The sequence below is a fragment of the Oratosquilla oratoria genome, chromosome 15 (genome assembly GCF_046742065.1).
Source record: "Oratosquilla oratoria isolate Oo_2021 chromosome 15, ASM4674206v1, whole genome shotgun sequence".
Lineage (NCBI taxonomy): Eukaryota > Metazoa > Arthropoda > Malacostraca > Stomatopoda > Squillidae > Oratosquilla > Oratosquilla oratoria.
Genome location: NC_134791.1, coordinates 32146389 through 32162071, shown reverse-complemented (window position 1 = coordinate 32162071; position 15683 = coordinate 32146389). Strand labels below are relative to the sequence as shown.

The 15683-nt window shown below is 39.5% G+C and overlaps 1 protein-coding gene across 1 annotated transcript in view; it reads left to right on the top strand.

The window, feature by feature from the left end:
- Duox (dual oxidase) overlaps positions 1–15683 on the top strand; it is a 95717-nt gene that overhangs the window by 65846 nt on the left and 14188 nt on the right. The window contains exons 11-18 of the mRNA XM_076198760.1: positions 1719–1841; positions 2444–2645; positions 2918–3103; positions 4292–5023; positions 5280–5455; positions 6652–6815; positions 7083–7273; positions 7569–7752. Of these exons, the coding sequence (XP_076054875.1) occupies positions 1719–1841; positions 2444–2645; positions 2918–3103; positions 4292–5023; positions 5280–5455; positions 6652–6815; positions 7083–7273; positions 7569–7752 (1958 nt within the window). The remainder of the gene's footprint in view (positions 1–1718; positions 1842–2443; positions 2646–2917; positions 3104–4291; positions 5024–5279; positions 5456–6651; positions 6816–7082; positions 7274–7568; positions 7753–15683) is intronic.

The window sequence follows — 15683 nt, the reverse complement described above, 5'->3', positions numbered from 1 at the left end:
ATGATTCTCTTTATTAATGTGACACAGTAGACTTTATTTCCCATCTTCAAAGCTTCACAGTACAGAAACAAGAAATGCAAGTTCTAGCTGTTTTGGTTTTAATCTAACCCATCTTTGTTTAGTTTGTATGAGCATGTATGGGTATGCCCAATTACTCTAGCAGCTACAACTATGGCCACTGCAATTACTGCTGTCACAGAATCCATTATCCCAACAATATTCAATGCAAACCATGATCACTGTCTCCACTACCACTAACAACCATAAGAACCATAATTTCTGTTACTTCCACCATTTTTACCCCTCCAATGTTCCAACCAACATCATTTCTACCCCTACAATCACACCTTTCACCACTGCATTTGCTATCACCACTCTCACAATGATTCCATTCACCATCAATATCTCCACCAGCACTGCCACTACCACTGCCAACACCACTACAACACCATTGCCACTGCCCCCATCATTGCACCTTCTTATCATTTTTGTACCCACCATCTAGCACTAGTGTGTCCACAAATGCTTACATCAGTACATCAAACACCTTCACCAACACTTCAGTTAGCTATCTATGTAGCAATAGGCTTCTACCCCCTTATAAGGGAAATATTCAGCCAAGGCATGCACCCACACCCACCCATGCCAAACCCATCCATCACCCATCTCCTTTTTATATTATGTCACAATCTGGCATGCTCCATAAAACATCAAACAAGAGCAATTACAACATTATATAAATTTTATGGATACGTGGGGGAACACTGCTATGTGACACATGCTATGTGACAATTAGCTCCTTGTGGATGAAGTGTCATCCTTGCCCCCTGCAAGACAGCATATCCACAGAAGGGTCAGCCACTTCATTTACATAGCAACCCTACCTCATCATCCCATCCTATGAAAAATGAGGAAAAGATGGAGAAATATTTTAGGGAAACATCATTTTATATTCCATTCACAACCATTCCCCACTCACAACCACTTCTTGCCTCCTCCCTTCCCTGTTCAAGAGACATTCACCTTTTACTCAAAGCCCCCTCACCCCATCCATTTATCTCATTCTTGGTCTCTCTCTCAATTTAACCCCATCCACCTCTGCTTTCCACACTCTTTTTGCTATTCTTTCCTAATTGATTTTTTCCATGTACCCAAACCATCCCAGTATTCTTTCATTTACCCTATCTGCCAGCTCCCTTTCCATCCCCACTCTCCTCACCTCCTCATTTCTTACTCTATCCATCCTCATAATACCCACCATACTTCTCCAACACATTAGAATTTCTCCTTTCTGCTTCCCTTAAATTCAAAGTCTTTGACCCAAACAGTTTTGTAGGCACAATCATCCTTTCATACAGTATTCTCTTAGCATCCATCCCCAGATACCTATTTTTCTTGACACTTTTCATTCCCCCAAAACATTTACTTGCTTTCTTCACTCTACAATTTACCTCCACCCACACTCTCCACTTCCTACTACATGAGACCCTTCAGTTAGCACTACTTAAACCCCCCTGCAGGAAATCCAACTTCATCAGATATCATTATTTACTTTAGCAGCAAACCAGATACTGATATCAACAAGGATGAAAATAATAATAATAATGAATCCAAAACAAAGTTTGTATAAGAAACTGTATTACAGTTACTATTATTCATTAGTTACCATTTCTACTATGCTTGCACCATCAAACAATGACTATATCTTTGCCCCACAGATATGTGGGTGGAATGCTTGAGACACAAGAGGGCCCAGGACCACTATTCTCTGCCATAATCCGGGAACAGTTCCTCAGACTGCGTGATGCTGACAGGTTCTGGTTTGAAAATGTAGATAATGGGTAAGTTGTGTCACTGTGCAGTCTTCACAGTGCTTAGCTTTATTACTGCACTCAGCCATTTGCAAATATATTACCATATCTCCATATCACATTTTACCAGAAAAGCCAGAATTTGGGCACATAGATTGTTTCTGAAGTAGGACCTTAGTCTGTTGATAAGGATGTTAGATAAGAATTAGTGTCATAATGCAAGGAACTGCAAACTTTTATTAATTTTTATGCATGAATGCCCACCATTATTGTTTCTGTGGATTACTTTCTGCTCAGAAGTCCTATAGATAGCTACAAGGTAGTGCTCTCACTTCATGTGCAAGTGTCTTGTGATGGACACAAAAATGGGTTTAATATGTCACTACATATGGCTTGCCTGATGTCTTATTCAAACAATATACACAGCTAGTCCAACACCTCCTTCCATATTTTTACTCCATCCTTACACTAAAGCCATCTGTGTATCCTCCCAGACATGCTACTGCATATCTGTGTGGCAAAAGAGAACACATCTTTGGCCCTAGGGTTTCCCCTCAGATTCCCCACTGAAGTAGAAGTTGTCCACAGTATAGCATGACAGGTTATAAATAACTAACTAACCTTCTCCTCAGACTTTTCACACAGGAGGAGATTGAGGAGATTCGGAAGATCAAGCTCTGGGATATCATTGTCAACATCACAAATGTAACACCAGAGGAGATTCAGAAGAATGTCTTCTTTCATCTTGAGGGTGACCCCTGTCCCCAACTTGCTCAGCTTGGCACTGAGGAGATGGATCCCTGCAACTTTCTCAAGGGATTTGACTACTTTCATGTAAGGATGTATATACATTCTCTGCATTTTATTCCTCTTGTAAGACTGATGGTGTTCTCAGGTGGAAGAGTCAGAAATTTGGGAATAAAGGGTGTGAAAAGAGGATGAATAGTATTAGTAGCAGATATGGAGTATGGGTGACCAGAACAAAACAATATCAAACAAGGGCAGGTTGTATATCTAGCATAGCAGCCAAAAGATAACGATTATACCATTACAGATGATACAAGTAACTCGCATACAACCACTCACCATTGTCATTTAACCTACAGGGCTCTGAAGTAACATACATCTACTCCTGTATTTTGCTATCAGCTGTACCCATCATTGTAGCTGGAGCTGGCTATGCCACTGTCAAATTCCAGAATTCACGAAGACGCCGATTCAAGACAAAACAGGAGGAAAATAATAATGGTAAAAGTGTTGACAAGATGATGGTCAAGGAATGGCTCCATCAGGTAGGTCTTTGGTGCAGACTTTCAGGTTTTTTCTGAAGCCCAAAGTGGACTAGCTAAACAGAGTAGAGGAACATCATCCTTTTTTCTCTGCAATGGTACCAGTACATCCCCAGTGCACCTCTTTCATGGAACAGGGTATTGCCTCAGTCTGTACATTGTTCTCTAATTCTGCCACCCTACATCCAGACCACAAGCTCCTATGTCTTCATTTAGCCCATCTACCCACATTTTCTATTGTCTATACTTTGCTCTCACTTCTGACACCACTGATTTGTGTATTCTTCTAGGATATCTATTCACATCCCTTCTCATACCATGAACAAACCACATTAGGGCCTGTTCCACTTTCAAATTTGTAGCCTTGGGCTCTTTCATAGATCTTTGCTGGAAAGAAATGTTGGAATGATGTCTGTTGTGATTTCAGAACTGTTTCTAGGTCACTAACTAGTAGGAGGAGAGGAGGGAATGGTAGGTGCTGTTCTTCAGCTCTCGTGTGAAAAAGTAATGGAAAAATAGTGAAGTTCATATATCTTGGGGTCTATCTCTAGACCAAGTTCTAGTTCCTCTGTTGGATGAAGGTAAGGGTGTTGGTCTTTGGATATAAATGATGATCCTCTTCACCATCCATCCCATAGGATAATCATGTGCAGACACTCATTATTTATCCATACTCAGTTTGTGATCCTCCCTATCCGCCCAATCAGCCATTATCCACAGAATGAGGTGGCCAGGCATGGGAAAGGAAAATCCTTACCCACTTTCACTCCCATCACATGTGTCCCTTACACTCCTTCCTGCTAAACCATGTGAAGACTGCATCTCATCACTTTATCAGCATTACTGCCGGTTCATCCCAAATGCATCCCACTCATGGAACAGGTCATTGTCTTAGTTTGTTGATATGCCATTATTTTTTATATGTTTATTTATTTCTTTTTTTCCTTTCTTGCTGGTTACTCTACAATCTTGATATACCATTATTTTTTCCTTCTTGGTGGTTACTCTATCCTTTACTGAACTCATAATTACCCAGAATTTTGTAAACTTGCACTATATAGTTTTTGTTTACGTGCTTGTACACCTCCATTACTGAATCTAAATGTTCAATGTGATCTATATACAAGTGGATATAATCTATAACTTTATGCACAGAGAAAATGATAATAAACTAGATGTTAAAATTTACAGAACCACAAACGTCTTGTGAAGGTGAAGTTTGGACCTCATGAGGAAATATCAACAGTCAACCGTAAAGGAGAAAAATTAAGACATCTTTCATTAAGAGACATAGATACTCTTGGAGTAGAAATCACTCAAGATTCCCGAAGAAAACCCATGGTTCTGTTGAGAGTACCAAAGGAACATGACTTAGTACTTGAATTTGACCATGAAGCCTCACGAAAAAAGTTTCTCTATAAAATGGAGCAGTTCTGTAAACTCAACAAAAAGACAATTGAGAAGTTTCACACCTATAAGGAGGAGATGCTTGCCAATGCTGAAACTAAAGAACGGCGACAAAAGCGTCTTGAGGATTTCTTTCGAGAAGCTTATGCTTTTACTTTTGGACTTAAAGCGGGTGAAAAACGTAATCGGGAGGAAGCTGCAAATGATGTCACCATGGTTATGCGTACTTCCCTATCAAAGAAGGAATTTGCAAGTGCTCTTGGGATGAAAGCAGATGATATTTTTGTGCGACGTATGTTTAACATTGTAGACAAAGATGGTGATGGTCGAATATCTTTCAAGGAGTTTCTGGAAACGGTTGTCCTCTTCAGTAAGGGTCGAACTGAGGAAAAGCTCCGCATTATATTCGACATGTGTGACAATGACAGAAATGGTGTTATTGATAAGGGAGAATTATCAGAGATGTTGAGATCTCTTGTCGAGATTGCCAAGACCAACAAGCTCAGTGATGTGGAGGTAGGTATCAGTTTATCATGATAATATTGATAGAAGCAATAGCTGTATTGCATTGGCAGTAATAATGATAGAGGCACAGGCATAGGTAATCATGTACACTTAATTGTATTGTCACAAATATGAAAAAAGGAAAAACTAAATGTCAAATCTGTCATATTGAATCTAAAACTTTGCTCATTTGGGCATGGGTGGTTTACAGTAATAGTATTTTGATATTCCTGTTGTAGTTTGACTGATCTGTCGTTTACCATTCCAGGTAAGCAAATTGATTGATGGAATGTTTTCCTCTGCGGGACTTCAAGACAAGGATTCGCTGACTTATGATGATTTTAAAGTGATGATGAAGGAATACAAAGGAGACTTCATTGCTATTGGCTTGGATTGCAAAGGTGCTAAACAGAACTTCTTGGACACTTCAACAAATGTGGCACGGTAAGTAAGCTGCACTTTGATGGCAAGAACTTAGATGTCTGCATATGTTTTTGAGCTGTCCCTTTTCATCAGTCAAGTTAACTGTGGCTGGTTCTCACTTATGAATAGGATATCACTTTGGTCTTTGAGAGATGTTGGTTTTGTGAGAAAGTGTAAAAAATAGGATGTATCAGCTCATGGAATAATATATCAGAGGACTTGATCCAATCAAAATCTACACCACTACATTCCAAAAGCCCCTCTTCCTTTTATAAGGGATGGCTAAATCAAAGCACAAACCCACTCCACACACATCAAAACCCATTCATCACCATTCTAAAACCATATATAAATCAAAAGCTAAGCCTGATTGATGGAGAAAAAGAAATGGAACCCCATGACCAGAACTCTTTTCCTTTATATTACTATTAGGTAAACACATTTTCTTTTCTTTTGGGCTTCCTTATTTTATGCTTCATTTCCACTCTTAGTACACTCTACATCTTGTATACTTCCTCCTTTCTTCTTTGCAACCAGGGGCTATTGAGACCCATGCAGAGAGAGTTGTCTCCCTGCTGCTTGTCTTTAAAACCCATCAACACCTAGACCTCTATCTGAAAGTTCAGCACTGAGGATATCTCTGGAGTGGGACCAAGATCTCTACCCATTTCACCTGTAATTCCTCCACCATTTCTGCACAAAGAGACTTGATAACTTGTGATTCCTCTCCCTCCTACTAAAAGCCAGAGACAGAAATAATCCTCCAACACAGACAACAGTCCAATATTTCTTTTCAGAGAGACCTTTGGTAGAGTCCATGGAATAATGTCAGTCACTGTGGCACTGCAGGTTTCCAGATAGTGAAACTTGAAGCAAAAATCATCTTTCTCTACAACCGTTTCTCAAATGCATGCCTCTTTTTCCACCACAATTGTAATTACTTCTTCATTCCACTATTCACCATTCTTCCTTCTGCTCTTACCCATTTGCCTCACCCCACACACCACTTTAGTTTATTCTAATATTTCGTCCTCGAAATACATCCATTCTTTTTCCAATCCCACTTCCTCCCTCTATTTCATTACAGTCCATACATATCTCAGCTTTGCCTGATATTCATCTTCTTTCCCCTTTCTCTTTCAGGTAAAGCCATGAAATATTTTGTCTTTGAAATCCACTAACTGAATAACCCATTTTCCTTATGCATACTTTTGCAGCATGACCAGCTTTGCAGTAAATGAGATCCGTGACCGTAATCGCCCCTGGATCCTGAAGAAGTGGGACTCAGTTGTGACATTCCTTGAAGAGAACCGACAGAACATCTTCTACCTCTTCGTCTTCTATGTCGTCACAATTGCACTCTTCTGTGAACGCTTTATCCGTATGTGAGGTCGTCATTTGTATGTCTGTGAAACCCTAATGCTGGAGGAACGTGTCAGTAAATGTAGTGAAGGTGGAGGTGAATTGTAGAATAAAGGAAGCAAGTGTCTGGGAGGGGGAGAAAGAAAGTGTTATGAAAAATAGTTATCTGGGGATGAATATAAAGAAAAGGTCGTATGAGAAGTATAGAAAACAGAACATATAACTATACAAAACCTTAGAAAAACTAAACATCTTCTGAAAATCTAAAAAAAAACATCCTTTTCAGATTATTCTTTCATGTCTGAGCACACAGACCTTCGCCACATCATGGGTGTGGGTATTGCTATAACCAGAGGAGCAGCTGCCTCTCTATCATTTTGCTACTCTCTCCTGCTGCTCACCATGTCCCGTAACTTGTTAACAAAACTAAAGGACTTCTCCATGCACCAGTATATACCACTTGACTCACATCTTCAGGTAAGACATATGACAGTAATCTGAATAAATGAATAATATCTAGATTTCAGCCAAAAGCTGTGCACCAGTCCCTCATTATGTATTCCACCACATCCAAATTCATGAAAGATAGTCAAAGTATCTGATAGAGACCTTTGGCCCAGTCTGGCCAGCCTATATGAAGGCTGCATCTCCAGAATTGTAGGACTACCACAAACAATTGCCCATTATTAGACCCAATTTGATATGCATATGTAATAATTTTTTTTTTTTTTCCAACTTCACTACGATCACTAACTTTCTTGTATTTTTGCAGTTTCACAAGATTGTAGCATGCACTGCCTTATTCTTCAGTGTCCTTCACTCCTGTGGCCATCTTGTCAACTTTTACCACGTGTCTACTCAGCCAGTGGAAAACCTGAAATGTCTTACACAGGAAATTTCTTTCTCATCTGACCAAAAGCCAACCATTGCATACTGGCTTTTCCAGACACTCACAGGTAAAGAAGTGTGAAATAAGCTACGGAAGTTGCTAGTAATAGGTGATTTGGCAGGAATTTTCAAGCAGTATGGATTGGGTGGGGTTGCAGAGACATTTTTATGATTATGCTGTCCCCCACTCTTGTTACTGTCCTGTATCACTTCTCTGAATACTCATTTCTCTTTTTGCCAAACCCTGTGGTGGGGGAAAAGAAAACTGCCACCAAGTCTTTCCACTTGAGTTGTAAAAGGTGACAAAAATGGGAAGGGGATAGGACTAAGTATCCTTCTCCCTGTAGACCTGAAGGGGACATTCCTATAAAAAGCAAAGGCATAAGTGGAGTTTTCCAACCAGAACCCTAAGGTTTGGGTCTTTTAATATACATGTCTGTGGTACAGATGAGAGTAAAAGAGAAGAGATAGGCAATATATTTGAGAAGATAGATGTGATGGCATAGAGTGAAACTAAGTTGAATGGGATGGGCGAGTTTGAGTCTGGGAGTCTCAGGAGTGAAGAGAGGATGAGGGAGAGAAGGGGTGGCAATGCTAGCAAGTGAAGAGATAGGTAAGTGTATGGTGGAGTGGAAGGTTTCTTCAAGGTTAATGTGGATGAAGGTGAAACTAGGAAGAAAGATGTGGGTCTTTGCAAGTGCATATAGGCTTGGTAGTGAGAAGAGTGTAGAGGAAAGGGAGGCTTTTTGGATAGATTTAAATGAGTTGTTACGGGCGGCTGGTATATGAAGATACGTTACGTATAACGGATATGTGCTTAAGAACCAGCTCACTTCTAGAAGCCACTGTAGGACTGAACTATCTGGTCAGGGCCTAGATAATTCGTAAGACTAGAAGTAAAGGTAACAAAGAAGATTCCAGGAAAGGAATATTAAACTAGCGATAAAACTAGTAAACGAAATTATTAATGGAAAATATTTACAGGCAATCAACACAAAAGAGAATGGGCAGTAGGGTCAATGGGACCGTTACATGATTATGAGAATATGGAAATTATCGTTCAAATAAGAAACAAGATAAGTATACAATATGGTACTATCTAAGTACAAAGATCAGGAACATGCATCAAAATAAGTAATAAGTACAAATATAAGTAAAGTAATGCAATGTATATCAGACACGTAATGTAGGCAAAAAGGGTGATCACTTCACACCAATCGTCTCATGAATCTAAACCTTCTAGTTTTTATCAAGAGATCAATATGTGGGAATATGACAAGGAGTCAGCGAGTTCCACCGCTTATATACCATTGGACCGGAAGCCGGATACTTCCGGTTAAGGGTGCGGGTGAGGAGGAGGGTAAGTTAACACGTCAACATGGGTAGTTTTAGGACCCTCGACTTGCTTGAACAATCTATTTATTTAGTAACTGTCAAATCTGTGCGCTCCGAACTATTCAGGATTTCGCTTGTCTGTTTGTTCTACAAGAGTGCGCACCTCTCTCCGCACGTAGGCGAGATTACATATAATGGACGGGCGTTACTGCTTAACATTGTTACAATACATACATAGACAAGAAATATGAACATAGTTATGTAATACAAAGGAACACAATTCTATAACATAATTACACATATGACGTAATATCTAATATTACGTTACACCTCCACCGTTTGGGAAAGCTTTTCACTTTCTGTTGAAAAGCTATGTTCTAGAAAGGACGTCGGCTAAAACATTAAAGACGCCTTTTATATGATGAATTGTTAGATTAAAGGGTTGGAGAAATAAACTCCAACGTGTAAGTCTCGGATTCTTGTTTTTCATAGTCTGTAGGAACTTTAAGGGGTTGTGATCCGAATATACTTGAATGGTAGTTGAGGAACCCAGGTAGACTTCGAAGTGGATAAGGGCCTGGACCAAAGCGAGCGTCTCCTTCTCAATTGTTGAGTAGTTCTTCTGCGCAGGGGACAGCTTCTTGCTGTAGTAGGCGATAGCGTGAAGAACTTCATTGTGTTCTTGCAAGAGGGCGGCACCGATACCGGTGTCGCTGGCGTCGACTTGCAGAAGAAAGGGTCGTTGGAAATCGGGTGCCCTTAGAACTGGTGCGTTAGTGAGAAGGGACTTCAGGTTTTTGAAGGCCGTCTCACAGGTAGGTGTCCACACGAAGTCGTGGTCTTTTCTCAACAGGTCAGTCAATGGTTCTGCTACATCTGAAAAATTTGGACAAAAACGGCGATAATAGCCACTCATTCCAAGGAATCGACGTACCTCTCTACGATTAGTGGGTGTTGGTACATCATTGATGGCTTTTATCTTGGCGTCTATTGGAAACACTTGGGAATTTCCAACTTTAAATCCCAAATAGGGGACCTGTGTATGTCCGAAATCACATTTGGACAAATTGATGGTAAGGTTTGCTTGGTCTGCTCTATAAAAGAAATTATTTAGGTGTTCAATGTGTTCTGTCCAAGACTGACTAAATATTATCACATCATCTAGATAAGTTTTTACTCCTGGCAATCCTGCAACAAGATTACTCATCATTCTTTGGTAAGTGGCAGGGGCATTTTTAAGCCCAAATGGCATTGCTCTGAATTGGAACAATCCCTCTTCCGTAATGAAAGCGGTAACTTCTCTTGAGCGAGGGTGTACAGGGATTTGATAGTATCCCCTTAACATATCCAACTTGGATACATACTTGGCAGTTCCTAGACTGTCTATGATATCATCTATCCTAGGGATAGGAAAAGCATCGGCCTTAGTATGGGCATTGATTTTCCTGTAGTCAATGCACAGGCGATAAGAATTGTCAGATTTAGGGACAAGAATGCAAGGAGATGCCCAAGGACTACTGGAGGGTTCAATTATTCCCTGTTGAAGCAGAGTGTTTATTTCTGCTTTTATGAACTCCTTCTTTTTGGATTGACTCTATAAGGGGCTTGTTTGATAGCCCTTGGCGAGTCTAGAATTATTTCGTGTTCTATCAAAGAAGTGAATCTTGGGGAATCTAGAAATAATTTTGGAAAACTTCTTAAGAGGAAAAGAATGTCTTTACCTTGTTTCTCAGATAAGTGTCCTACTTTTATCTGAAGATTTTGTAGTATCTGAGAGTTTTCCAAGGGAATCTCAGGAGGATTAGGCAGGTTATCAGGATGGTCTTCCGATTCTATTGTGGTAGAGCTGCAAGCTGGAATTGGATCTCGGGAATGATAAGGTTTTAAGGTATTTATGTGACAGAGACGGGAACTCTTTCTTCTGTCTGGAGTTTTGATTATGTAGTTGAGATCACTGGCTCTGGACAAGACTTCATAGGGTCCTTTGTATTTAGCCTGCAATGGATCTCCTGGTATGGGAAGATAAAGTAACACTTGATCTCCTGGAGAGAAAGTTCTAAGTTTAGAATTTTTATCATACCGACCTTTCATTACTCGTTGAGCATTCGCCAAGTTCTCTCTTGCCAACTTCCAAGCTTCTAACAACTTCTCGGTGACCTGGGACACGTATTTCAAAGAAGGAACAGGTGGTTCTTCTTTCATCCATTGTTCATGAAGTATCTTTAGGGGACCACGGACTTCATGACCGAAGACTAATTCTGACGGGCTGAATCCAAGGCTTTCTTGAATTGTTGTTCGGGTGGCGAACAACAAAAAGGGGAGTCCGTCTTCCCAATTTCGAGTGTTCTCAGCACAGAAGATTCTTAACATTGTCTTGAGCGTTTGGTGAAAGCGCTCTAGAGCACCTTGTGATTGAGGATGATAGGCGGAGGAAGTTACATGATTTATACCTAGTGTTACAAGAGTTTCTCTAAACTTGTTGGAAAGAAAATTACTTCCTTGATCACTTTGAATGTTCTTAGGAAATCCTACCATAGTGAAATATTTCAACATTTCTCTAATTATGTTTTGAGCTTTAATATTTTTCAAAGGAATTGCTTCTGGAAAACGAGTGCTCATACACATGATTGTGAGAATGTACCGATTTCCTTTACTTGAAGGAGGTAAAGGTCCTACACAGTCAATAAGAACTTTTTTAAATGGCTCTTCCATTACAGGAATGGGATGGAGTGGAGCTTCTACAATTTTCTGGTTGGGCTTACCTACAAGTTGACATGTATGACATGTTTTACAATATTGGGCAACATCTTTGACAACCGTGGGCCAATGGAAATGTTGGGTTATGTTGAACAAGGTCTTTCTTACCCCTAAGTGACCTGCTAAGGGAGTATCATGAGCCAATCTTAGAACATTATTCCTGAAACCAAGAGGGAGGACTATTTGATTCCTTACTTGCCATGGCTGGTCAGCGGTTGTGGTGGATGCTCTCCATTTTCGCATTAGGACTCCGTTTTCTATATAGAAACCTCGTGACATATTTTCAACTTCTCCTGGAGATGAAACAATCTCGTACAAATTTTTAAGAGAAGGATCTGACTTCTGTTCTTTGATTAATTCTGCTCTAGATAGAGAAATTGGTGAAGAAGATGGGTCAGTTTGGGAGAATAGGGATTCTAAATTATAGGTCTCCTCTTCAGATTTCTTGTACTGAGATCTGGTTACAGCACAAGCGGGAAACAACTGTAAGTTATCTGAAGGTTCTACTGAGGTCTTAGGGTTATTTGTTATTAAGGGAGAAATGACTTTGCTTCCAGCGATGTCATTGGCCAACAATAAGGATATTCCTACTATGGGAAGAGAGTCTACTACTGCTACTTTAACCATTCCGGTTGTTAAATCAGACCGCAAGAAAACATTATGTAATGGACATTTTACAATTCCTCCAACTCCTTCTATCAATATATCATAACCTGTATATGACTCACCCTGATTCTGCAAGACAGAATTTAAAATCAGACTTTGCTTTGCTCCTGTGTCTCGGAGTATGGAAATAGGATATTGTTGTGAACTACTACTATGAGATATAGTTCCTGAAGATACAAATGGTTTGAAACAAGGATCATGATCTGATGAGGGGGGTTCTACATTACTTGACAATACCGGCTTCTTTGGTAGTGTATCCTGAATAGAGGATTTTGAATCATCTGATTTTATATTACTTACAAGAGTTGGTGTCTTATTGGAGAATGAGGGTGTCAGTCTCTTTCTGCAATTAGAAATGTGATGGCCAACCTGTTTACAATATGAACAAGTTACAGGGGGATTAGTCTTAAACCTTTCCATTCTTTGCCAAGGTTGGTTTGGAGGATATTGATTGAAATCAGACCTGTAACTGAAATGTGATGGGCTAGACTGATTTTCAAAGCGTTTCTTTGGGGACCAAGGATCAGAGTATTTTGTTGAATCTGGAATATATGACTTTGACTTTTGGGATTCCATTTGTTTTGACTTAGGTTTATGATTTAGTGTGAACTCATCAGCCAATACAGCAGCTTTAGTTAAAGTTTCAGGAACATGATCATCTATAAAAATCCTAAGATCTGTCTCTAAGGTATTCTTAAACTGCTCCAATAAAATCAACTGTTTAAGTCTATCTAAGGTGTCCGTTTCACTAGCCAAACACCACCTATTGAATAACCTCTCTTGTTGGGCCGCATATTCTACGTATGTTAACTGAGGTGTCTTCCTATAATTACGGAATTTCTGTCTATAGGCCTCTGGTATTAGTTCATAAGCTTTTAAAATAGAAGCTTTCATATTATCATACTCGCTTTCTGCTTCTGAAAGAGAAGTATAAATTTGCTGAGCCTTACCCTTAAATTGTGTTTGAATGATTAATGGCCAATTTTCTTTAGGGATTTGTAACTGTTGCGCCAATTTTTCCCACTGAAGAAAGAAAATTTCTGGCTCTCCTTCTGAAAATTGGGGTAGAAGTTTTACATACTTTGAAATATCTATATGACCTTCCTGAACTACGGGTTGTCTATCAACAATCCTAGCTTCTACTTCCGCCTTCTTTAATTCTAACTCTGCCAATTTGACTTTAGTTTCGTTCTCTCTTTCTATTTGTTTCAATTTAGCTTCCTCTTCTCTAGCTCTAAATTCTGCCTCAATTTGCATTTGTTTCAGTTTAGTTTCCTCCTCTTTAGCTACTTGTTTCGCTTTAGCTTCCTCTTCTCTAGCTCTAAATTCTGCCTCAATTTGCATTTGTTGCAGTTTAGTTTCCTCCTCTTTAGCTACTCGTTTCGCTTTAGCTTCCTCTTCTCTAGCTCTAAATTCTGCCTCAATTTGCATTTGTTTCAGTTTAGCTTCCTCCTCAATTTCTACTCTCCTGACCTTTAATTCAATCTCCTTAATCTTAAGTTCGGTTAGTCGTGCCTCTATTTCTAACCTATTTGAAGGAATTTGTATAGCTGTAATCTCTTCTGGAGATAATATCTCATCTTCGATCAGATTTTCAACGAGTTCCTGAAGTATTTTTTTCTTTCGTAAACTTGTATCAATGTCTACTCCAAAGTGCTTGCCTATTTCTATCAAAGTGTCTTTAGTTTGTTTCTTTAAGAAACTTACCTTGGGATTTTGAACGAATTCTTGAATTATATCATCCATCTCTATAAGAATGTGTTAAATACCTGATCCAATATCCTTGGCAAGGGTCGCCACTTTGTTACGGGCGGCTGGTATGTGAAGATACGTTACGTATAACGGATATGTGCTTAAGAACCAGCTCACTTCTAGAAGCCACTGTAGGACTGAACTATCTGGTCAGGGCCTAGATAATTCGTAAGACTAGAAGTAAAGGTAACAAAGAAGATTCCAGGAAAGGAATATTAAACTAGCGATAAAACTAGTAAACGAAATTATTAATGGAAAATATTTACAGGCAATCAACACAAAAGAGAATGGGCAGTAGGGTCAATGGGACCGTTACATGATTATGAGAATATGGAAATTATCGTTCAAATAAGAAACACAAGATAAGTATACAATATGGTACTATCTAAGTACAAAGATCAGGAACATGCATCAAAATAAGTAATAAGTACAAATATAAGTAAAGTAATGCAATGTATATCAGACACGTAATGTAGGCAAAAAGGGTGATCACTTCACACCAATCGTCTCATGAATCTAAACCTTCTAGTTTTTATCAAGAGATCAATATGTGGGAATATGACAAGGAGTCAGCGAGTTCCACCGCTTATATACCATTGGACCGGAAGCCGGATACTTCCGGTTAAGGGTGCGGGTGAGGAGGAGGGTAAGTTAACACGTCAACATGGGTAGTTTTAGGACCCTCGACTTGCTTGAACAATCTATTTATTTAGTAACTGTCAAATCTGTGCGCTCCGAACTATTCAGGATTTCGCTTGTCTGTTTGTTCTACAAGAGTGCGCACCTCTCTCCGCACGTAGGCGAGATTACATATAATGGACGGGCGTTACTGCTTAACATTGTTACAATACATACATAGACAAGAAATATGAACATAGTTATGTAATACAAAGGAACACAATTCTATAACATAATTACACATATGACGTAATATCTAATATTACGTTACAGAGTGCATAGAGGGTTTAGGGAGAAATGTCAATGTAGTGGTATTAGGAGACTTTAATGCTAGGATAGGAAAGGAACCAATAGACAGAGTGGATGGGAAATGTGGAGTTCCAGGAAAAAAATTGGAGTGTAGAGTTGATGGTGGAGATGTGTCTAGAGAGTTGCTGATAGCAAATACAGTGTTTATGAAGAAAGTCAAGCATAAGTTACACATGGGAGAGGGTGGGGGATGGAAGGGTGGTAGACAAGGCATTAATAGACTATATAGTGGTAACCAGGAGAATAGTAGGAAGAGTTAAGGATCTACATGTTCTAAGGGGAGAGAGTGGGGGAATATCAGATCATTTTTTTGTGGAAATTAAGTTGAGAGTGGAGGATAGATGGAGACAGAGGAAAGGGATAGAAGGTAGGGAGGTGCTTAGAGTGAACTGCTTAAATGAGAAAGAAAAGGAGGAGGAGTACAAGAAGAAGCTGAGAGCGGAGTGGGAGGAAGTGAAGGATAGAGTAGAACTAGGAGTGGAGGAGAAATGGGGATGGTTCA